Source organism: Carcharodon carcharias, chromosome 1, assembly GCF_017639515.1.
Source record: "Carcharodon carcharias isolate sCarCar2 chromosome 1, sCarCar2.pri, whole genome shotgun sequence".
Lineage (NCBI taxonomy): Eukaryota > Metazoa > Chordata > Chondrichthyes > Lamniformes > Lamnidae > Carcharodon > Carcharodon carcharias.
In genome coordinates this window covers 215,914,942-215,940,203 of record NC_054467.1, presented here as the reverse complement: position 1 = coordinate 215,940,203, position 25,262 = coordinate 215,914,942, and the positions used below count along the sequence as shown (strand labels likewise).

The 25,262-nt window shown below is 39.8% G+C and overlaps 1 protein-coding gene across 5 annotated transcripts in view; it reads left to right on the top strand.

The window, feature by feature from the left end:
- The window catches only part of LOC121280757 (WD repeat-containing protein 7), a 767,874-nt gene that overhangs the window by 128,533 nt on the left and 614,079 nt on the right, over positions 1–25,262 (top strand). For 4 of the 5 annotated variants that reach the window (XM_041192924.1, XM_041192938.1, XM_041192948.1 and 1 more), the window contains exons 11-14: positions 259–396; positions 18,113–18,260; positions 19,317–19,565; positions 21,639–21,859. In XM_041192924.1, coding sequence (XP_041048858.1) covers positions 259–396; positions 18,113–18,260; positions 19,317–19,565; positions 21,639–21,859 — 756 coding nt within the window. The remainder of the gene's footprint in view (positions 1–258; positions 397–18,112; positions 18,261–19,316; positions 19,566–21,638; positions 21,860–25,262) is intronic. The other variant, XM_041192931.1, reaches the window with a different exon arrangement.

Below are 25,262 nucleotides of genomic sequence, written 5' to 3'. Positions count from 1 at the left end.
CCACAGTATTAATTGTATAATATAGTAAATAAGCTGAAGTTTAACTTATTTAGTGCACTGTACAATAATTAATTATTTCATTTGGCTTTGTAGAAATTTAAAAAGTTTTACTGTTAATCCACATACAGATTTCTTATTTACATTGATGTTTGCTAATACTGTTATTGTTATATATGATTTGAACATTAATTGTTTTTATTTACTTTTTTCCTTTTGCTTTATTCCTCATCCTCCAACATTTATTTACCCTTTTGGCAGAGTATTCAGCATGTAGAGTCTGGGTATGTGGGGGAGGCAGTTGTCCACGTTCCTCATGAGTGTTATCCTGACCCTGTAAAAGCCTGGGAGCTCTACAGACCGCAGCTGTTATCATGTGCTCGGCCTTTTGAGGCACCAGTAAGAATCATCAACCATTCTCTCCCTCTATATTTGTGTGTCTGTCTAGCCAAGCAATATTTGATGCCTAAAACACCAGTAGTTAAGCTTAACATAGACTGGTGGCTTGCTGCTGCTTTCATTGTTTTTGGCACAGTGTGATGCAGTAAGATGTTCCAGCACCCCAAAAATTTAAAGTTTAGGTTATTTTCAAATGTATGTTTCAACTCCTGATCAATTCATTTCTGATTTTTCTTGTAAGAGGATATAATTGAGACCAGAATAATGTTTACCCAGCAGATGCTTACGTGGTCTTATTATGTATAATGATTTTTCACACTCTCCACTGTGTGATAGAGTTGACATGAGGTACTCTTTGCCGCTGGCCCTTAGATTATTAACATGAAACTTTGGATGGTTAATGCTGGTTAATAATGTGTGCCCTCCTGTAGGTAATTGGATAACCACAAATTGAAGCAACTGGTAAATTTGGCATTTCTTTGGCACAGAGTTATGTAGCTAAGTAAGTTCTCTTTTCAGTTTAATGTGACAATTAGGAACTCAAGACTTCATATGGGAAGGTGGTGGCTTAGTGGCATTGTCACTGGACTAGTGATCCAGAGAATATTCTGGGCTCAATTCCCACCATGATCGATGGTGAAATTTGAATTCAACAAAAATCTGGAATTAAAAGTCTAACCATTGTGGCTTGGAAATCTGCTGTCCTTACCTGTTCTGGCCTACATATGACTCCAGGCCACACAGCAATGTGGTTGACTCTTAACTGCCCTCTCAAATGACAAACCACTGCAACTCTAAAAGGACTTAGGCACTGGAAACTGCAAACTGTTGACCTGTTGGCAACAGTTGACTCTGCAAAGGTTCAAATAACATCTGGGTGCCAAAATTGGGAGCACAGTCCCACATACTCCCAGAATCATGATATCCCATAATCATCATGTCCCAGACAGACCGAACAGAAGCAATGGCACAGTGATATATAGTCAGGAGGCAGTTGTCCTGGGAGTCCTCAACATTGACTCTGGGTCCCATGAAGGTCTCATTACATCTGGTCAAACATGGGCAAGGAAACCTCTTGCTTGTTACCGTGCCCCACAACTGCCCCCTCAGCTGATCAGTTCTCCTCCATGTTGAACACCACTTGGATGAAGCACCAAGGGTACAGAATGTACTCTGGTTTGGGGACTTCAATGTCTGTCACTAGGGACGGGATTTTGTGCACCCATCTGCCACTAGGATCTTCTGGTCCCGCGCAAGTCAATGGACTTCTGGTTGGGGTTCTGCCCCGCCCACTGTCGGTCCTGCCTATGATGGGGCTGGAAAATCCCAGCCCAAGAGTGTCTTGGTAGCACCACTACAGACCGAGCTGGCCAAGTCCTAAAGGACAAAGCTGCTAGACTGGGCCTGCAGCAGGTGATGAGGTAACCAACAAGAGGGAAAAACACAATTTACTTCGTCCTCACCAAATCTACCTATCGCAGATGCATCTGCCCATGACAGTATCGGTAGGTGTGACCACCGCATGGCCCTTGTGGCGATGAAGTCTTGACTTAACATTGAGGATATCCTTCATTGTGTTTTTAGGCTCTACCGCCATGCTACACGGGATAGATTTCGAACAAATCTAGCAGCTCAAAACATGAGGCATTGTGGGCCATCAGCATCCCCCACTCTACCATTACCACCAAGCCAGGGGATCAACCCTGGTTCAATGAAGAGTGCAGGAGAACATGCCCTGAGCAGCACCAGGTGTCAACCAACACAGGACTAGTTGCATGCCAAACAGTATAAGCAGCAAGTGATAGACAGAACTAAGTGATTCCATAACAAATGGATCATTGAACTTGGTCACTTCCTAAAGAATTTTTCACAGTCAATTTTTCGACTTTTCCCCAAACAAATCCCAGTGTCTGCTTTCGCCAGTGCAATTTGCATAATTTTAGTAATTATCCTGTAATTTTCTGGATGTTATAATTATTTAACATTGACCATTGAGATTCTGTGTTCTGCTTTTCTAATCTAACCTTTTATGTACTGAGTGTGATTACGTAGCTTGGATTTAGCTACCAATGGAATTAATCCATGTGTATCTTGTCTGTTCCTTTTGGAGAAATCAGAAATGAATTCATACAATGTAATTAATGCATTCATACAATGTAATTAATGCATTAAAGTTTCCAAGTGAAGATTCATGCCATTTGTGTGTCGAGATATTGTTGATATATTTTAATACTGGTTATACATGTTAGTACTGAATCAAACACTGTTAATTCAAATACCCTAAAAGTAAAACTGAATGATATATGCTAGAAATGCAAATTCTACACACAACATTGCATTGAATAAATTTATGTTTATTGCTGAAAAAAGAGATGTGCTGTGGAACCTTTTCAGGTTGCACTCATGAGGACAGATTTTCAAGAATACCAATTGTAAAGGGAACATTTTATACTGCATAAGAAGAGAGTGCTGTACTCAGTTGCATTCTCCATGGCAATGCCTCTACCAATCACAGTCCACTTGCCAACCAATCACAGAAACAAAGAAACATAGAAAGTAGAAGTAGGTCATTTGGCCCTTTGAGCCTGCTCTGCCATTCAGTATGAACATGGCTGATCCTATATCTCAACGTCACATCCCCGCTCTTTCCCCGTACTCCTTGATGCCTTTTGAGTCTAGAAATCTATCCATTTCCTTCTTAAATATATTCGGTGAGTTGGCCTCCACAGCCTTCTGTGGTAGAGAATTCCACAGGTTCACCACCCTCTGAGTGAAGAAATTTTTCTTTGTCTCAGTCCTAAACGTCCTACTCCATATCCTGAGATTGTGACCCAGCCAGAGGAAGCATCTACTTTGTCCAGCCCTGTCAGAATCTTATACATTTCAAAGAGATCTCCTCTCATTCTTCTAAGCTCCAGTGAATACTGGCCTAGTCGACCCAATCTCTCATCATACGACAATCCTGCCATCCCAGGAATCAGTCTGGTGAAACTACACTGCACTCCCTCTATGGCAAGTATATCTTTTCTTAAGTAAAGAAACCAAAATTGCACACAACACTTTACGTGTGGTCTCACCAAGGCCCTGTACAGCTGCAGTAAGACACTTTTGCTCCTGTACTTAAGTCCTCTTGCAATGAAGGCCTCCATAACTGCTTGCTGCACTTGCATGCTTTCAGTGATTGGTGTACAAGGACACCCAGGTCCCTTTATACATCAACATTCCCCATCTATCACCATTTAAATAATACTCTGCCATTCTGTTTTTCCTACCAAAGTGGATAACTTCACACTTATCCACGTCATACTGCATCTGCCATGTATTTGCCCACTCACTCAACTTGTCTAAATCATTTTGAAACCTCTTAACATCCACTCACATTACCACCTAGTTTTGTGTCATCAGCAAACTTGGAAATATTACATTTGGTTTCCACATCCAAATCATTGATATATATTGTGAATAACTGAGGCCCAAGCACTTATCCCTGCAGTACCCCACCAGTCACCACCTGCCACTCTGAAAATGACCCGTTTATTCTTACTCTGTTTCCTGCCTGTTAACCAATTCTTAATCAATGTCAATATATTACCCCTAATTCCATGTGCTTAATTTTGCACGCTAACCTCTTATGTGGGATTTTATCAAAAGCTTTCTGAAAATCCAACTACACCACATCCACTGGTTCTCTATTATCTATTCTACAAGTTACCACCTCAAAAAAACTCCAGTAGTTTTGTCAAACATGATTTCCCTTTCATAAATCCATATTGAATTTGTCTAATCCTGATATTTTCTGAGCATACTGTCATCTCATGCTTTATAAAAGACTCTAGCATTTTCCCTACTGCTGATGTTAGGCTAACCGGTCTGTAATTCTATTTTCTCCCTCCCTCATTTTTAAATCATGGGGTTACATTTGCCACCCTCCAATCTGCCGGAACTGTTCCAGAATCTATAGAATTTTGGAAGATGACAAACAACGCATCCACAATTTCCACAGCCACCTCCTCTAGTCCACTGGGATGTAGATTATCAGGCTCTAGGGATTTATCGGCTCTCAGTCCCATTAATTTCCCCAGCACTTTTTTTGGTAATACTAATTTCATTCAATTCCTCCTTCCCACCAGATCTTTGGTTCTCCAGCTTTTCTGGGAAATTATTTGTGTCTTCTCTCTTCCTCTGTGAAGACAGAACTAAAGTAGTTGTTTAATTGCTTTGTATTTTCCTTGTTCCTGATTAGAAATTCTCCCATTTTGAACTGTAAGGGACCTATATGTGTCTTCCTAATTTTTATCTTCTGTCCCACTTATAGAAACTTTTACAGTCCCCTTTTATGTTCCTTGTGATTTTACTCTCATACTCAATTTTTCCCCTCTTAATCAACCTTCTGGTCCTTATTTGCTGAATTCTAAACTGCCCCCAATCCTCAGGCTTGCTATTTTTTCTGGCAACTTTATATGACTCCTGTTTGGATCTTCTACTATCCTGAATTTTTTTTGTTAGCCATGGTTGGGCCACTTTTCTTGATGTGTTTTTGCACCGGAAAGGATTTAGAAGCGTTGCGATGCATACATTAGTTCTTTAAATATCCACCATCATGCCTTTTAACAAAGTTCTCCAATCAGTTGTAGCTACATCACCCCTCATATCTTTGCAGTTTCCTTTGTTAGTTTTAGGATACTAGTTTCCAATCGGACTACTTCACTTTCCATCCTAATGAAGAATTCTATCATGTTATGGTCATTGTTCCCTAAAGGACCCCACACAACAAGATTATTAATTAACCCCTTTCTTATTGCACAATACCAAATCTAGGATAGGCTGTTCCCGAGTCGGTTCTTCAGTGTAAAAAACCATCTCGTAAACACTCCGGGAATTCATCCACCACAGTATTATTGCTAATTTGGTTTGCCCAGTCGATAAGTAGATTAAAGTCACTGAAGATAACTGTAGCACCTTTGTTACTTGCATCTCTGTTTAATGCTATCCCCTACATTACCACGACTGTTTGGAGGCCTATAGAAAACTCCCACAAATGTTTTCCGCCCCTTGTTGCCTCTTAGCTCCACCCAGACTGATTCTATGTAAAAATTTTCTGAGCCAATGTCCCTTCTATTTCTCTGATTTCATCCTTAACTAACAACTCCACCCCACTTCCTTTTCCTTTTTGCCTGTTCTTCCTAAATATCAAATAGCCTTCAATATTCAGTTCCCAGGTTGGTCATCCTGCAGTTATGTCTCCGTAATCGTAATCATATTGTACCCATTTACATTTATTTGCGCTTTAATTCATCTACCTCATTGCAAATGCCCCATGCATTCAGATACAGTGGCTTGCCTTTTTAACATTTTTACACATTTTTTAGTTCTGTGGCCCTATTTGCTGTTAGCCCTTGTTTCCTCTACGTTCCACTTCTGCTTTTTAGTTTTTTGTCTTTCTTTGCTATCTTTGTTTCCTCCTCTTGTGTCTTCCTGCTCAGGTTCCCATCCCCGCCACTCTAGTTTCAACCCTCCCCTCCACAGTGCTAGCATACACCCCTGCGAGGATATTAGTACTGGTCCTGCTGGTGTGCAACCTGTTCAGCTTGTACAGGTCCCACCTTCACTAGACTCGGTCCCAATGCTTAAGGAATCTAAATCCGTCCCCAATCAGCACTCTCTTATCATGCAGTAGAAATTGTTGTTCCTTTACAATTGGTATTCTTGCGGATCTGTCCTGATGAGTCCAAGACGAAAAGCTTCGACAGCATTCTCTTTTTTTTCCCCCAGTAATACTCAAGTTCTGTATTACCAAACATTCTGTTTCTTCAGATTAAGTTTCTTTGTTGGGGTGTTTGCTCATGCGTTTGACTTAAAAACTAAAAAAAAATCCTGTACTATATATGTAAAATAACAGCTGTCAGTCTTCTAACCTGGTCAGAAAGTTATTATTTTCTATTTATTCTTAGGATCTTGGTGACATCCCTAGGTTGCATTTGTTAGTCATCACTAGTTGCTTTGTGAAGGTGGTAGTGGATGCCTTCGTGAACTGTTGCAGTCTTTGTGATGATGGTGCTTGCACTAAGTAATAAAATTCAAGATATTGAAACAAGTTGAGGACTCCTGTTGTTAGTGCAGGTCAAGATTGTTTGTGGTTTCGAGGGGAATTTGAAGTTGTTCCTGCTACGTTGTTGCTCTTAGTTTTCTCTGATGTAGAGGCTTCAGGTGGTGCTTTCCAAGTCACCTTCATGTGTTGCTGCACTGTATCCTGTAGATTATGCCTGCTTCAGTGATAGTGCTTCTTTGATGGCACCAGCAATGGATTACCAATCAAGTGACTTGCTCTGTCTTGGATGGTGTATGAGCTTTTTGAATATTGCAACTCCCCTGTCCAGATGTGCGCTAAGTATTTCACCACACTTCTAATTCAAATTTTGTAGATGGCGGATAGGCTTTGTTTAGTCAGAAATGAGCCATTCACCACAGATTACCAGCCTATGACGTCCTTCATCCATGGCATTGAGATGAATGAACAAGTTCAGCTTTTAGTCAGTATTGACCACAAGATGTAGTTGATGGGAATGTTGTGATGCTGGTACTGTTGAAAGGTCAGAAGGTGGTTAGGTATTATCTTCTTCAAGATGATTATCACCTGGTATTATTTGTTATGTACCACTTATTAGTTTAATTTAGATGTTATCCAGGTCCTGTTGTAGTTGGGTTTGGACTCCTTCATTAATTGAAAAGTTATGAAGGAAGCTGTACACTTGGGAATAGTCAGTGAACAGCATAGCCCAATTCCAGACCATATAAAAATATGTGCAGTATTATTGTGCTTCTGCTAGGAAATGTACTTTTGATCAGCTGTTAGATTTGAATTTCTGTTGACTAAAATTTGAACTGATTGGTATAGCCCCAATATGCAGGGATTTCCACAGTCACTTCTCTGAGTCATTACTGTTTTTCCATTTTGATGATCCTGGATGCTCCGTTTACAACAAAAATACATTCCGTTAATGCATAAAAACCTAGCAAGGAAAGTGCTCCAACTGTGGCTGATGAAAGAAATTAAGGATTGTATTAGATCAAAGGAAGAGGTGTATAAAGTTGAAAAAAAAAGTAAGCCTGAGAATTGGGAGTACTTTAGAATTCTGCCAAGGAGGACCAAGAAAAGGTTTAAGAAAGAGAAAATAGAATATGAGAGTAAAGTCGCCAGAAATATAAAACATACTGTAAAAATTTGCTTAACTATGTAAAAGGGAAAACATTAGCAAAAATCAATGCTGGTCCATTACAGGCAGAGTCTGGAGAATTTATTATGGAGAATAAGGAAATGGCAGAGAAACTAAACAAATGTGTTGTGTCTGTCTTCATGGAGGAAAATGCAAAAAATGTTCCAGAAATAACAGAGAATCAAGGGACTAGTGTAAATGAAGAACTGCAAGATATTAGCATTAGTTAAAAAAAATTAGAGAAATTAACGGGACTTAAAGCTGATAAATCCCATGGACCTGATGATCTACATTCCAGAGTGTTGAAAGAGGTGGCTGCAGGGATTGTAGATGCATTGGTGGTCATCTTTCAAAATTCTATAGACCCTGAAATGGTTAAGGGGGAGCTGGTGGATGTGATATATTTAGATTTTCAGAAAGCTTATGATGATAAGGTCCCACACAAGAGGTTGGTAAACAAAATTAGAGCACATGGAATTGGGGGTGAATATCCTGGCATGCATTGAGAATTGGTTAACAGACAGAAACAGAGTGTAGGAATAAATGGGTTATTTTCAGGTTGGCAGGCTGTGACTAGTGGGGTACCGGAAGGATCAGTGCTTGCCCCCAGCTGTTCACAATCTAGATTAATGATTTGGATATGGGGTTTAAAGGTAATATTTCCAAGTTTGCAGATGACACAGAACTACGTGGAAGTGAGAGTTGGTGAGTAGGTTGCAAAGAAGCTTCAAGGGGATTTGAAGAGACTAAATGAGTGGGCAAAAATTTAACTGATGGAATACAATATGGAGATATGTGAGGTTATCCACTTTGATAGGAAGATCAGAAAGGCAGAGTATTTCTTAAATGGTAAAAAGCTTGGGAGTGTAGAACTTCAAAGGGACTCGGGTGTCCTTGTTCACGAGTCAGTAAAAGCCAACATGCAGGTTATGGAAGGTGCTGTCGAAGGAGCCTTGGTGAGTTCCTGCAGACCTTCCAAATCCACGACCACTACCATCTAGAAGGACAAGGGCAGCAGATAGATGGGAACACCACCACCTGTAAGTTCCCCTCCAAGTCACTCACCTTTCTGACTTGGAAATATATCACTGTTTCTTCACTGTTGCTGGGTCAAAATCCTGGAACTCCCTCCCTAACAGCACTTTGGGCGTACCTACAGCAAATGGATCGCAGCAGTTCAAGAAGGCAGCTCACCATCACCTTCTCATGGGCAACTAGGGATGGGTAATAAATGCTGGCCCAGCCAGGGAAGCCCACATCCCATGAATGAATAAATAAAGGGTAAAGCAAGCAATTAAGAGGGCAAATAGTTGGCCTTTATTGCAAGAGGATTTGAGTATAGGAGTAAAGATGTCTTACTGCACGGCTTTGTTAAGACATCAATTGGAGTATTGTGTCCAGTTTTGGTCTCTTTACATAAGGAAAGATATACTTGCATAGGGAGAGAGAGGGCAACAAAGGCTCACCAAATTAATTCCTGGAATGGAGGGATTGTCCAATGAGGAACAATTAAATCGACTGGGCCTTCATTCTCTGGAGCTTAGAAGAATGAGAACATACAAAATTCTTGCAGGGCTCAACAGGTTGATGCAGGAAGGATGCTTCCCCTGGTTGGGGTGTCTAGAATGAGGGGACACAGACTCAGAATAACGGGCAGATCATTTAGGGCTGAGATGAGGGGGAATTTCTTCACTCAGAGTGGGGTGAATCTTTGGAATTTTCTGCCCTAGAGGGCTGTGGAGGCTAAGTCACTGAGTGTGTTCAAGACTGTAATCGATATGTCTCTACATATTAAAAACATCAAGGGATATGGGGATAGTGCAGGAAAATTGTGTTGAAGTAGCAAATCAGCCATGATCTCATTGAATGGTGGAGCGGGCTGGATGGCCTGCTCCTCCTATTTCTTATGTTCTTATGTATTATCTGTCATGGTGCACTGTGAGGCGCAGTCACTGGCTGGAAGGAATAAAATCTCTGTGCATAGATTGATGGAAGTCTGTGTTTAAATAATTCTGATAATCATGCTATGGTTTGACACATGATCTATACATTCAAAATTCATGCCTCCAGAGTATTTGATGTCAAGGCACAATGACATGCTAATATATGCAAAATGGAAATCCCTCAATAATCAGACTTTCATTTTTCAATTTTTCTTCTCCCATTAAGATGATTATGCCCAGTTATTTTGCTAATTAAAATATGTCAACAGAAAACATAGATTATAAAGTGTTTTCCTTGTATGGAGGTGATGTTTATGGTTTTACAGTCAAAACAAGATGTCTGATTTGACGTCGCTAATCCAAGCAATATAATGCTGATTGAATGTATATTACGAATGAATATTAATTGTGCAATACAAAAGACTCAAATATTTTAAATTGTCTAGTATAGCTAAAATTGGTTCATTATCCAAGAAAAAACATGGCATTAATCCAAAAAAAACCCTATTTATCCTTGACTCCACTTTTATCTGTATGCTGTTGCACTTCATCTTGTATTCATGCTTGCCCTGCTTGGGGGAAGAAAACAAATAGAATCTTCCGAAGAGAAAGGTCCCAGATTGTATATTTACTGAAAAAATACAGGAACTAAATAGAAAGGGGAAATTAAGCTATGCCTTTTACACAAATATAAATTTGCTGATAGGTATAACATTTTTAATGGTGAATTGTTTATTGCAGCACACTCCTGAGAACTGCATGATTTCATAGGAAAACCTGTGATGGCAGGCAGCTTACAGAGACTATTGTCATTAAGTGGCAGGAATTCTGTACATTCAGGTAACAGCAGTGCTGACAGATTCCCAATACTGTGTGTTGGGTAGAGGACACTGGTTGCCATGGAAATACATTGTGTTATATGAGTTAGTAGAAAAAAATAGATTTTAAATAATTATTTATATGGGTGAAAGTGTTCTGTTTTTATCTTCTTACAAATAATTGTATATTTTTTTAAGCTAGTGTACTATTATTAATGAAGCTGCATCCATAATTATATTAATTGTAATATAACCACATCACCCGACCTCTTCCAACTCCACTTCATCTAAATCTGCTTCTGGAAGTCCCTTACAACTGCACTCTCAAATTCTTAGCTGCCTTGCTTTTTGTCCCCCATTCACCAAATAACTCTGCAACTTTTGAAGCGCTCAGCCATGTCCCCACCTCTGCCTTTTCCCTTGTCTGTAACAAAACCTTCACAATTGTCCATCCCAGTTATTCCCCATGGTATGGCCCCTATGTTTGCTCTCTTAAGTCCAAGGCATGAACAATTGAATGTATCTGGCAGGCAGCTGCCTTATACATCCATCACCAATTCGGGCTCATCTACATTAAAGTTCAGAAGGCCCCATTTCTCCTCTGCCCAAACTAGCAATTTTAAGATTAACTTACAGCACAACAGTAAATGTGACTAGATTTTTTTTAAATAATAACAATCTTTTAAAACTCTTCTCCCCCCTTTTTGTGATGACACCCAGAGCTACATTTCTATCATCACTCTTGATCCTTCAACTTCCTCTATGCTATCAGACTGCTTGACCATCATCAAGTCTCGAATGAGCTGTAATTTCCTCTACTAATTAGTTGCATCTTCTAATTCTCTGTTCATGTTGCTCATAAAGGCTCATATATGTCCTCCTTCAGCCTTTCACAATCTTCATTACAATTTTACATATCCCAGTAATTTGCTGTCATTTGCAAGTTTGTATTTTTCCTTCATCTTCTGCATACAGATAATCTGTCTGTATTAATAACACCCTGTCTAAATAACACACTGTGGAACATCACTTACCACATTTTCCATTCTGAAAAGTTTCCCTTTACCTCCACCCTTTGCTTTCTACCCTCCAATCATGTATTACAATTGAATTTTATGTTTAATTTGTGAATGATTTAGTGAAGTATAAAACTAATGCTTTAAATTTGACAAAACCAACTAAGTTGGTATGAAGCTTGAGCTGGTTAAGATAGTTTGGGAAACATAGCATGGATTGAGGCTTGGCTAATGGATAGAAAACAGAGTAAAGAATAAACAGTTCATTTGGGAGGGTGTGACAAGAATCAGCTATTGGCAATGTATATCAATAGTTTAGACAAGGGGATTGAGTATAGTATGTCTAGGTTTGCTGATGGTACAAGATTAGTGGGAAGTAAGCAGTGAAATGGATGTATTGAAGCTTTAAAAGGATTTAGACAGGTTAAAGAAGTGGGCAAGAATGTGGCAGATGGAATATAATGTGGAGAAATGTGAAGTTATCCATTTTGATATGGAAAAGAGAAAAGCAGATTTTTTTTAAACTGCTCTTGAGACAGGAAAATGCTGTTATTCAGAGGAATGTGGGCTTCCTTGAACATGAATCACACAAAGCTAACATGCAAGCATTTAGGAAAGCAATGGTATTGTGGTAAACTTTGACCTGGAAGATGTGCAGTGAGAAAAACTTGTAATTTCTTTAAAATGTCTTAGGAATCTGTATTTGTTTTTAAGAATATTTGGAAAGGACTTTTAAGTATTTGCATCAATTGTAATGGGATCAGTTGGAACTTTCTTGGATAAAAGGAACTACTGGTTCATGTGACCTGGCAACCCTTGGCATAGAAACTGTACCAACAGGAGGGACAGTAGCCAGATGCACAGGACTGCCACAGACACAAAGTAGAGCTCCAAGCAGAGGGACTAGAGGGTGAAGGTGATCAACTCATTGGCACAGACACAAAGAAAAAGCAGACAGAGACATAAAGGGGAACACAGAGAATTCTTGTGAGAAGAAGCAAATCACGTTTCGGAAAAGGTCAGTTTTTCTGTTTGGTAGAAGAAGGAGATAGGAGCTCTTGGAGGCACAGTGTGAGCTGACTTAAAAAGGTCTTAGGGTCTAAAAACAGCTAAGCTTTGTGAATTGCTCAGAGGTGCCAAGAGCTGGATGTTTTCCCAGAAGTGGCCAAATCGCAAACTGGGGTCTTATTGGTTGGTCAGTTGGAAAGGAACTCTGGAATGCTACACCATCAGACTTTTCTTTCTTCATTTGTTCATGGGATGCTGGTGTCACTGGCTAGACCAACATTTATTGCACACCACTATTACCCTGAAGTCACCCCTGAGTCACCTTCATTAACTGCTACAGTCCATGTACTGTAGGAATGCCCACAATGCTATTAGAAAGGGAGTCCCCGGTTTTTAACCCAGTGACAGTGAAGGAACGGTGATATAGTTCCAAGTCAGGATGGTGAGTGGCTTGAAGGGGAACTTGCAAGTGGTGGTGTCCCCATGCATCTGTTGCCCTAGTCCTTCTAGTTGGTAGATGTCATGGGTTTGGAAGGTGCTGTCGAAGGAGTCTTGGTGAACAGTGCATCTTGTAGATGGTACACACTGCTGCCACTGTGCGTCAGTGGTGGAGGGAGTGAATGTCGAAGGTGGTGGATGGGGTGCCAATCAAGTGGGCTGCTTTGTTCTGAATAGTGTCAAGCTTCTTGAGCATTGTTGGAGGTGCAAGTGGAGAGTATTCCATCACACTCCTGACTTGTGTCTTGTAGATTTTGGACAGGCCTTATGGATCCAACAGGTGATAAGCAGAAGTCTTTTTGGCTTGACAGCAGCGTCCTGTTCATGGTGAATACCACTCGTGTCACCTGTTGCCCAAATTTTTGTGATACTTTGCTCTTCCATTCAGACACGAGTAATGTGGTATATGAATTTCAGTGCCAGTGTGATGCTAGGTATGTAGGCCATACATCCCAAAGATTGTATCAAACAGCATGTTCCTTCCATTGATTGCAACAAGCCAAGATACAGATAATACCCAACCTGCCCATGCTTGCAAAACTCAAAACACAGTGCCCAACATATGATGTGATTCTGTCATTGGACAACATTTGCTAAATAATCCTCAGTGTCCTAAAAATTACACTGACAACCAATTTAAGGTTGTCAGTAGGGCGTGCAGTATGGCGCATTTGCGTGTATTGGAAGCTACATTTTTAATACACAGAGCTCTGTTCTTTGCTGACAGAAAGATAATGTGCACACATTGTGCCTGTTTCAGCCAAACAAAATAAGTGTTAGCCATTCGCTGACTCATTTGTCAGGGCAGTGCCTCGACCGATCAGAGTCAAGCTGCCTGGGTTAAAATTTCAAACAATGATTGGCAGTTAACTGTCACTCACCATTAACTGGTGCAGTCTCCATGCTAATACCTCTACCAATCAGTCTACTTCCAACCAATCAGCACTCTCTTCTCATATAGTATAAAGTTGTTGTTTCCCCGACACTGGCATTCTTGCAATTGTCGTGATGAGTGCAAGAGGAAAAGCTTTGACAAAATGTATTTTTTCAGCAAAACTCAAGTTCTGTATTACCAAACAACTGGCTGTGAACCTTTGTAACTGTGCACCAGAAGCTGTGATTTTCAGTCATTGAGTACATTCAAGTCCGAGATTGGCAGATTTTTGGATAGCAAGGGAAATAGGGAATATGGGAATAGTATGGGAAAGTGCAGCTGAGGTCGAAGATCAGACATAATCTTATCAAATGATGGATCGGGCTTGAGGGGCCAAATGACCAACTCCTATTTCTTAGAAATTCTTATGTCTGTGTTTATGTAACCACACTCCTTTAATTTTGTGTGCAATTAACTTTGTCTTAAGGCTTTTATATGGAACTGTGCTAAATGCTGATAAACCCTATAGAATTTTGCTTCACATATAGTAAGCTTGGTGTTCCGTTCAGTATGTTATGCTTTAATTGCTATCTCTCTACTTACATGCATCTAAAAAGCACTGTGACAATTTGAAGAAGTATCAGAATACATGACTGAAGCAACAAGTTAATTTTTACTACAAGTGTTATAACTTGGTTAACGCTGAAGAATTAAAGGTGGTGTTGATTTTATTTCATTGTTGGCAGCTTTATCAGAGCTGAATTTATGCTTATATCTTGCTGCCTTGTTATCTATCTTTGGGAAGAATTACATCTTAATATTTTGTTTTGTGATGCAGGAAATGAAATTTATTGCTTCAGAATATGGAAATTTCCCCAACGTTATTTAATGTTCATTTAGTCTTTTTGAAGCAGTTGCGTAATTTATTTTTGAAACAAATTGTGATTAAATATTCTACTGTGACAAATGGAGCACAACAGATTTTTTCCTATTTGTGGATTGTTTTAAACTATGAAAACCTTTGGAGTGTTTGAAACATACCAGCTGTTTGTCTAGAAGTCTTCTCACCAGCAACTTAGTGATCAGAAGATTCCAAAATTCCCTGGATTCAGGGAAGGTGCAATTAGATTAGAAAATAGCAAATATAACTCCTTTATTCAAAAAGGGAGGGAGACAGAAAGCATGAAACTACAGGCCAGTTAGCTTAACATCTTTCATCAGCAGCATATTGGAAGCTATTATTAAAGATATTATGGCAGGGCACTTGGAAAAATCAAGACAATCGGGCAAAGTGAGCATGGTTTTGTGAAGGGGAAATCATGTTTAACCAACTATTGGAGTTCTTTGAAGGAGTCACATGTGCTGCTGATAGAGGGGAACCAGTGGATGTACTGTGCTTAGTTTTCCAGAAGGCATTTGATAAGGTGCCACAACAAAGGTTATTGTGGAAAATAAAAGCTCATGGTGTAGGGGGTAACATATTGGCATGGATACAGAGTGTAACCATCAATGGGTCTTTCTATGGTTGGCAGGATGTAACTAATGGTGTGCCACAAGGATCAGTGCTGGGCCCTCAAATTTTTTACAATTTACATAAATGACTTGGATGAAGGGATCAAAGGCATGGTTGCTAATTTGCTGATGGTACAAAAATAAGTAGGAAAGTAAGTTGTGAAGAGGACATAAGGAGGCTACAAAGTGACATAGGTTAAGTGAGTGGGCAAAGAACTGGCAAATGGAGTATAATGTGGGCAAATGTGAAATTGTCCATTTTGGCAGGAAGAATAAAGAAGAAGCATATTATCTGAATGGTGAGAAATTGCAAAGCTCTGAGATGCAGAGGGCTCTGGGTGTCCTAGTGCATGAATTGCAAAAGGCTACTATGCAGGTACAGCAAGTAATCGAGAAAGCTATTAAAATGTTATCATTTATTACAAGGAGAATTGAATACAAAAGTAGGCAGGTAATGTTTCAGTTATATAGGACACTGGTGAGATCACATATGAAGTATTGTGTACAGTATTGGAAAGATGTAAATGCATTAGAAGCAGTTCTGAGAAGGTTTACTAAACTAATTCCAGCAGTGGGCAGGTTATCTTATGAGGAAAGATTGGACAGCGGCTAGGCTTGTATCTGCTGGATTTTAGAAGAGTAAGAGGCAACTTAATTGAAACATATAAGATTCTGAGGAGTCTTGGCAGGGTGGTTGTGGAGAAGATGTTTCCTCTTATGGGAGAATCTAGAACTAGGGGTCACTTTAAAAATAAGGGATCGCCCAATTAAGACAGAGATGAGGAGAAATTTTTTCTGTAAAGGTTATGACTCTTTGGAACTCTCTTCTTCAAAAGGCAGTGGAAGCAGAGTCTTTGAATGTTTTCAAGGCAGAGGTAAATAGATTCTTGATAAGCAAGGGGATGAAAGGTTACTGGGGGCAGGTGGGAGGTTACAATCAGATCAGCCATCACCTTATTGAATGGCAGAGCAGGCTTTAAGGGCTGGTGGCCCTAGTTCGTATGTGTTTTTATAGGTTAAAAAAATAGCTACATTGTAAAATTTAATTGGTTTACTGCTGCTTGCATTTGTGCCTGTTTCTGGTGAATTTAGCTCTTGATTATTTTTAAGCATTTCACCATCATTGTAGATCAGAGATTTTTTTCAATGCTCCTTAGCCAGTATTTGTTTCCACCTGCAGCAAATTTTGTGAATTAGTGGTGCAAGGCAGCATAATTTGCTTTCCTTTCCAGTATTTCAAAATTGGATCAGAGGACAAATACAGAATAATGCTTTGCTTATTTTCTCTTCAAACTGTAATTGCTAATCCTCAAATTCAGTCTATTTTCTAGATCTTTCCGCTTTGTATTTAATTGCTTAGATTAGTTCTTGTTGTATTACAAGCATTATTGTTATGCTAACACTTGTTCAGCTATGACCTATGTTTAAGGATTATGAGTAAGTTAAATAGTAGTTCACATTTCTTGTGCAAAGCACTTGTTAAGACATCCTTGTTAAATTGGAAAGGATAATGGAGGGAATGGTCTTTTCTGCCCAGAGCCAAAAACAATGCCTTGTCCTTGCATTTTTTAAATTTTCCCCCAAAAATGCAGTGGTGGTTTTATCAGATTAGAGTTTAACTGTGTTAAAAGCAGGCATATACAATGCGCTATTTGGACATTGGTCTGAAAACACTAACTTGCCACTGAGTTATTTGAGAATCTTATCAAAAGTTCTTTTTTAAATGCGCTTTCTGCAACAGCTTTTAGTACGGATATTTTACTGTTGAATTTTAATAGGTCTGAAGTTGTACCACAGTTGGTGAAAGTTATATATTTTAAAGTTTATTAAGATCAAAAAAATCCAGTGATGTCACTTAAACTCTTTTATACTAAGAATTAGTTTAAAATGAAAAGTCTGTGTCTCTCGTGAAAGCCACAATTTAAACATTCTATAGAAACTAAAACCCTTACTACATCAAAGTTACAACACAGGGACAGTCCTTCTGGCCCAACCTACTCATGGTGGTGTTTATCCTCCATGTGATAAAATACTCACCTTGTTGTTTTCAAAACCCTTCAGCTTATTTTCATTCATTTACCTATCTAATCTAATCTTGATGTTTGACACAGTTTCTGACTTGAGCACTAACCCTGGAGGTCAATTACAAAATCTTAAAACTCTGTATAAATCCTGTTCATTGTTGTAAATCTTTAACATTTACATTTAATCTTGTGTTTAAGCTGCCTTGTTCTAGAGCACTCAGTTACTGCCTATGATCACTTGCCGTAATGATCCTTTCATAATTTTAAATACTTCAATCATATCACTTCATTACCTGCTTTGATCTGATGAGTTTTCAAGTATGTGTTCATTTCTGTATTTCTTCATAGCAGGTAGAAGTCTGTAGTTTAGGAAATTTTCAGGAGGAAATTAGATGAGGTTATTTCCTCAAAGCCTTCAGAAAAAAATAGTTACTCGAGAAGGTTTTTATGCATAGATATTTTAAGTAACAATTTGAACTGACTAGTGTGCAGTTAGTTTCTGCAGCTTCTAGAGCGTGCACTTATTTAAAAAAAAAAATAAAATTGATAGATTGGATGACATCAACTCCAGCAATATCCCACTCACTTATACAGATTAATAATCAGACCGATTGACTCCTTTTTCGGGCTTTTCACGTTTATTTTAGATGACATAGTTTAATCAGCTTCTGGCTATACATGTCTTTGCTTTCTTTTCATTTTGCTATGTCTGGTGTTTGAGCTTTATAAGTGATGTCTGCAGTGCAAGCCGCCTGTTCATTTTCCACTGTGTTAACTGGATTTGACCGCTCCATTTTGTGATATTGCAGCTTCTCATCTGCCCACCTGTCACACGGTTCTTTTATGGTCGTAGAGAGCCCTTCCATAAATTGTTGATTCAGGGAGATTCATCAGGGAGGCTCTTGATATGGTGTATTCCTGAAACAGTGGGCTTAACTCAGGGAGGTACTGTTCAAGGTAAGATGCTTGCATATGTACTGCTTATTTTAATTCATATGGACCTGACTGTGATTCAGGTTTGCTGTTTTTATATTTTGCTTATGTGGTTGGCATCAAAATAATTTTATAAAAAATATTAGTATAGAAACAATTTCAGGATTAATTATTCAAAGCTGCAATTATTGTGGGGAACAACTGAGATCTATAAAACATTCCAGAACTAATGTGCTGTGAAAATTACTGGACTATGTAATTCTTTATCTTTATGTCTGCCAGAAAAATAATTTTTAATTGAATCTAATAGCTTGGCATTTTGGTAACAATGTGTTGAATGCCACTTTTGTGACTGGTACATATTTATGTTTCTTTTGCTCATAATCTAGTGCTAGTAGGCACTGTGATTATGTGAGCAAGTCTGACCTCTAGCTATCTAAGTTTCTTTTAAAAATTTTCAGAGCGCTTTGATCATGATTTGCATCTGATTTGATCAAAGTGAGTAACTGTCGATTCAGGAGGTGATATCACGAAGAAGCCAATGTCTGGACCTGGTTGTATCACAAAAACTGAATACTAACGAATGTGGCTTGAGATTGTAATAAGGTGTAAGCCAAAAGGCCGTAAATAGGGACAACGAACACCAGAGTAAATTTGTAATAGTGAACTAACCCCAAAGTATTAAGTCATAGTTAGATGACCATATGCAGATTTAGACACCCTAATAGAGAAAAAAATGAAGACACGAAGAACATCCAGCATATATGATTTTGCCTGACCTGCCGAGTGCTTCCAGTATGACAAAAAGCAAAATACTGCGGATGCTGGAAATCAAAAAGTAAAACAGAAGACACTGGATTACTCAAAATCTGGCAACATCTGTGGAGAGAGAAACAGATTTTCACATGGGTTTTCACAACAGCAATGTTTTTGTCTCTTCAGTAAATGAAGATTTATTTAACCTGAGTTTGAAAATGTAGCTACCTAAAACTTTGATAAAATGAATATCTCCTTCCATCTAAGAAACCAAATTTACTGTGCCTTATGCATTATGTATTGAATTACAAATTGCCTTCACAGAGTTGAAAGTCACCACTTCTGCATGCTTGCAAGATACATTTGATCATCTCATTCCAAGGCCTGCTGGAATTATAGACCAGCTGAGCACACTTCCTGGTAGTGAGGAGCCTTTGAAGGTGACAGCTAGCGTTTATATTCCCTCTCATGGACGTCTGGTATGTGGACGTGAAGATGGCAGTATTGTTATTGTGCCAGCTACTCAGACTGCTATAGTTCAGCTATTGCAAGGAGAACACATGCTGAGACGAGGTAAAATATCTTCTGTGCTGTAGCTTGAATTTCATGCTGAAATGCCATCTCTTGTAATAGATTTTTAAACAGAAACATGATTAGATTTGTTTTTAATGCATAATTTTTCAAAACTACATGATTTCATATAATTCATAAACATTTAGAAACCATACAGTGTTTAACGTAAAGAACATTAAATTCATAAAATGATTTAGTGATTTATATATAATGGTATTATCTGTCAAGAGGTGGATCGACTTGCTGAGCATGTTTGCCTTTTCTTTTTTCTAAAATATTGACTCTTCAAAAATTAAAATAAAAGTTGAACTGATAAGTGTGCTTTGAATAAATATTTAAACCTAAGAGCTGGTTTAATCTCTGATAGTCAACTTAATGATCATTGAATTGGCTTCAGTATAGTCAATATTAGGGAGCCATGATCTCTAAATCTAAATCTCAAAAAAGGCACCTGGATGAAAGGTGGTGTATATGCTAAAAAAAAATGCAGATCTCCCAAGAGGGAAATTGTTGGCTGGACTAGGTAATCAAAAAAATTTGAGCACACTTGTGTTGAAAAATGCTGTGATTATAGTACAAATGGAAGGCAAAAGGATATGGTGTGGCTGGCTGGGGTGGGTGAGAGCAGTATTGGTGGGCAGGCTTTTTATAGAGTAGAACAGAGCTTTGCACTAAATTTAAGAGTCAGAATTGCTGGCACGACATTTGAAAAACATCTTGTTCAATTCATGGAAGATGATCCATTGATGTGGGAAGCAAGATGTCATTATTTTATATAATGAAAAGATAAATTATGCCCTTCAAATTGTGAATCTCATTGACTTTTGTTCTGTGTATTTGCTCAGCGTAAAATAAAGCAGCTTTGCCTTTTGCTTTCTGGTACTTTGCCCCCCAATCCATCACTGCCTTTCTTTTCTCCTGTAGCCATCCCAACTTAGAGTCGTCTTAATTTAGTTTTCAGCTGCTCTCTGTGCCTCTCTTGGCAGTCTCCAAGAGGCTCATTGAAGTACCCGTTGCTGCCTTCTAATGGGCAGCAGCCAGAATGTCCCCACCCTCTTCTCTCATGAACTTACATCAAGTTTGTTGGCTTACCTTGCTAATTTTTTGCAGATCAACAATCAATGCCTCTTTGCATTTCCCTCCAGGATGTCCACTTAGCACCAAGCAAAGTTATTGCCACCCATGAACTTATAATGGAAAATTGCATTGACTGAAACTTGGCTCAGCTGTGGTGACACCATGCCACTGAGCGAAGCCTCCACAAGACTATTTTTTCCAACACGCAAGCCATTATGGTCGTTGTGTGGCCTTTGCCATCACATCACATTATGGTGTTATCCCCATCACCTCTGGTATCTTATCTTCCTTCGAGCACCTCACATTTTTTGCTTGTCTCCTTTAAAATTATTGGTGTCTAGTGCCCGCTCCAAGTCCGGTTTTGAGTGTTTCCCAGAGATTCCTCCCTCAGCCTTTTCACTGAGTAACCCATTGCTTTCAATTTTCACCTTAGCCACCCTTGCCTTCTCTGAATTTACTACTCTCTTGCTGTCCCTAAACCTCTCGCTCCACATAATTTCTTCTTTGACCCATCTTTATGGCTGCCCTCTTGACCTTTACATCTCCCATCGCCTCTACTCACTTGATCTCATATCACAAAAAAGACCATCCCTGACTACTTTCTAGCCCTTACTGCCAACTTACCCTTTCCAAGATCATTGGCCTTTGTATCCATTCATGGAAAAATACTTCTTCCAAGTTATTTACGATCTCCCAGTTGCCCAACTTTGACCTTCAGTTGGTCAAAGTACTCCTGTAGCTGTTGATCTGCTCAACCGCTTCCTTAACACCAACTTTGAATGCTTTGTCTTCCAAAATCATTTGTTTTTCCATCCTGGTCATTTCCTTTGGTGTAGTCCACATCTTTACTCCTTCAAATCCTAGGGGCACAGACATGAATATTTAGTCATCCATCATGAGATCTGGAAGCACCACATAAAGTGCTATCTGGCCTCGTGTAAATTTGCCTAGAGAATGGATTTAAACATTTCTGTTCTTTAATTTGTATTTCATCAGGATGGCCTCCTCATCGAACTCTTCGTGGCCACAGAAGCAAAGTGACGTGCTTGCTGTATCCACACCAGGTCTCAACACGGTACGATCAGCGCTACTTGGTGTCTGGTGGTGTAGATTTCTCTGTAATCATCTGGGATATTAACTCGGGGGAAATGAAACATATCTTCTGCGTCCATGGTGGAGAAATCACCCAACTGGTAGTACCACCTGAAAATTGCAGTGTAAGTTCATTATGAGAAAATTGAAATTTTATTTTTAATATATTTAATCTTTCTACTTAAATATTATCTCAAGTCTTATACTACTTGTTATTTATTTCAGAATCCTCATTTTTATGTTGTAATATAAATTTTAGGGCTCAAAATATGTGCTACTTTTTTTCCTGTAGATTTAATCTAATTAAAGGAAGGGTCTATGGAAGGGTTTAATTCTTTAAGGACAATTCATAGGTTAAAATTTCAGGAGAATATTTCTAAGTAATTCAGTTTCATATCCAGCATAGTTTCTTTCGGTTAGTAAAAATTTATGAATAGCAATTAATTGAGTCGACTCAATTCACTTTCACAATGATGCATTTTCAGATCTCACCAGCTATTAGAATTTAGCATTGCATTTAGTTCTTGTTTGAACGAACATTTCCAAAATTTTCTCATTGAGAATTCACAGTAGTAGACTTGTGGATACGACCATAAGATGTAGGTGCAGAAATAGGCCATTCGGCCCATTGAGTTTGCTCTGCCATTCAATGAGATCATGCCTGATCACCAAGGAAGGCCATTGAAGTGAACTGTATAAGTGGGTTTAGAGGGTCACTTGGTGTGTTTTTGGAGAGAGAAAGGGATAACCGGTGAACAGATAGCTCAATGTCATTGAGAAATATCAAAAGAAATAAATTTGGTGAATGTGAATGGAAAATGTTTTGATTTTCAGCCTAGGAGAAAGCACTTAACACAGATTCAGAAAGGAAAGATCATGCTTGACTTTTTAGAAAGTGGCATCAACGTTTCCTGAAGCTACTAATTAAGCTCAAAGATATAGGAATTTAAGGTAAAGCTTACAAAATGGACAAGAAGTTAAGCAGAAGGGTGGGGAGCAGCAGACAATTAGAGGAATTCTTGTGTTTAGAGGGGAAGTGCCAACTGGAGTGTCTCAAAATTAGTCCTTGCAGATCTATTGTTTCTAATTTACCTTAATTGAGAAGTATCAGTGTAAACTGATCACAAATTATGCTAATCTGGGAAAAATAGTTGAATCTGAGCAATCAGCCTGGAAACTTCAAAACACCCATGGAACAGTTAACCAATAGTGGGGAGGCAATGGTGTAAAGGTATTGTCGCTGAACGAGTAATCCTGAGATCCAGGGTAATGCTGTGGGGACCCAGATTTGACTCCCGCCATGGCAGTTGGTGGAATTTGAATTCACTAAAAAATCTGCAATTAAAAGTCTAATGATGACCATGGAAACATTAGAGATTGTTGTAAAAACTCACCTTGTTAATTAATACCATTTAGGGAAGGAAATCTGCCATCCTTATCTGGTCTGGCCTACCTGTGACTCCAGATTTTCAGCAATGTGGTTGACTCTCAAATGCCCTCTGAAATGGCTTGGCAAGCCACTCAAAAAGGAATGAAACTGGACAGACCACCTGGCATCAACCTAGGCACCTGAAACAAGAACGATCCTACAAAGTTGTCCTAGTGCCAAAATTGGGAGAGCTGTCTCACAGACTAGTCAAGCAACAGCCTGACATAGTCTCCTCACGGAATCATATCTTACAGATAATGCCCCAGACAGTACCACCATCCCTGTCCTGCAGGACATACCCAGGAGAGATGTCGACACACTGGTATACATTTGGGAGGGAGTTGCCCTGGGAGTCCTCAACATCGATTCCGGACCCCATGAACTCTCATGGTATCAGGTCAAACATGGGCAAGTTAATACCCTCAGCTGATGAATCAGTGCTCCTCCATGTTGAACACCAATTGGATGAAGCACTAAGGGTGGCAAGGGAGCAGAATGTACTCTGGGTGGGGGACTTCAATGCCCATCACCAAGAGTGGCCCAGTAGCCACTTGGGCCATCAGCAGGAGAATTGTACTTGAACGCAATCTGGAACCTCATAGCCCAGCATATCCTTGCACTCAACCAATACCATCAATCCAAGGAACCCTGGTTCGATGAAGAGTGCAGGAGGGCATGCTAGGAACAGCACCAGGCATACCTAAAATGAGGTGTCAACCTGGTGAAGCTAAAGCACAGGACTACTTGCATGCCAAACAGCATAAGCAGCAAGTGCTAGACAGAGCTAAGTGATCCCACAATCAACGGATCAGATCTAGGCTCTGCAGCCCTGTCGTGAATGGTGGTGGACAATTAAACAACTCACTGGAGGAGAAGCCTCCACAAATATCCCCATCCTCAATGAAGGGGGAGCCCAGCACCTCAGTGCAAAACATAAGGCAAGTGGATGATCCATCTCGGCCTCCTCCGGTGTTTCCCAGCATCACAGGGGCCAGCCTTCAGCCAAATTGATTCACTCCACGTGATAATAAGAAACAGCTGAAGGCACTGGGTAGTGCAAAGGCTATGGGTGCTGACAATATTCCAACTATACTACTGACGACTTGTGCTCCAGAACTTGCCATGCCCCTAGCCAAGCTGTTCCAGTTCAGCTACAACATTGGCATCTATCTGGCTATCCCAAAAAGCAGGACAAATCCAACCTGGCCAATTACCGCCCCATCAGTCTACTCTCGATCATCAGTAAAGTAATGGAAGGGGAATCAACAGGGCTATCAAGCGGCACTTGCTCAGCAATAACCTGCTCACTGATGCCCAGTTTGGGTTCCACTCACCTCCTGGCCTCATTACAGCCTTGGTTCAAACATGGACATCAGAGCTTAACTGCAGAGGTGAGTTGAGAGTGACTGCTCTTGACATCAAGGCCGCATTTGACCAAGTGTGGCATCAAGGAGCCCTAGCAAAACTGGAGTCAATGGGAATCAGAGAAAAGCTCTCCACTGGTTGGAGTCACACCTAGCACAAAGAAAGATGGTTGTGGTTGTTAGAGGTCAGTCACGTCAGCCCCAGGACATCACTGCAGGAGTTTCTCAGGGTAGTGTCTTCAGCCCAACCATCTTCAGCTGCTTCATCAATGACCTTCCTTCCATCATAAGGCCAGAAGTGGGGGTGTTCGGTGATGCTTGCATAATGTTCAGCACCGTTCGTGACTCCTTGGATACTTAAGCAGTCTATGTCCAAAAGGAAGACCTGGACAATATCCAGGCTTGGGCTGACAAGTGGCAAGTAAAATTCGCACCACACAAGTGCCAGGAATGCCCATCTCCAACAAGAGAGAATCTAGCCATTACCCCTTGATGTTCAATGGCATTACCATCACTGAATCCCCCACTATCAACATCCTGGGGAGTTATCATCAGAAACTAAACTGGACTAGCCATATAAATACTGAGGCTGCAAGAGCAGATCAGAGACTAGGAATCCTGCGACAAGTAACTCACCAAAGTTTCCACCATATTCAAGGCACAGGTGAGGAGTGTGATTGAATACTCCTCACTTGCCTGGATGAGTGCAGCTCCCACAACACTTAAGAAGCTTGA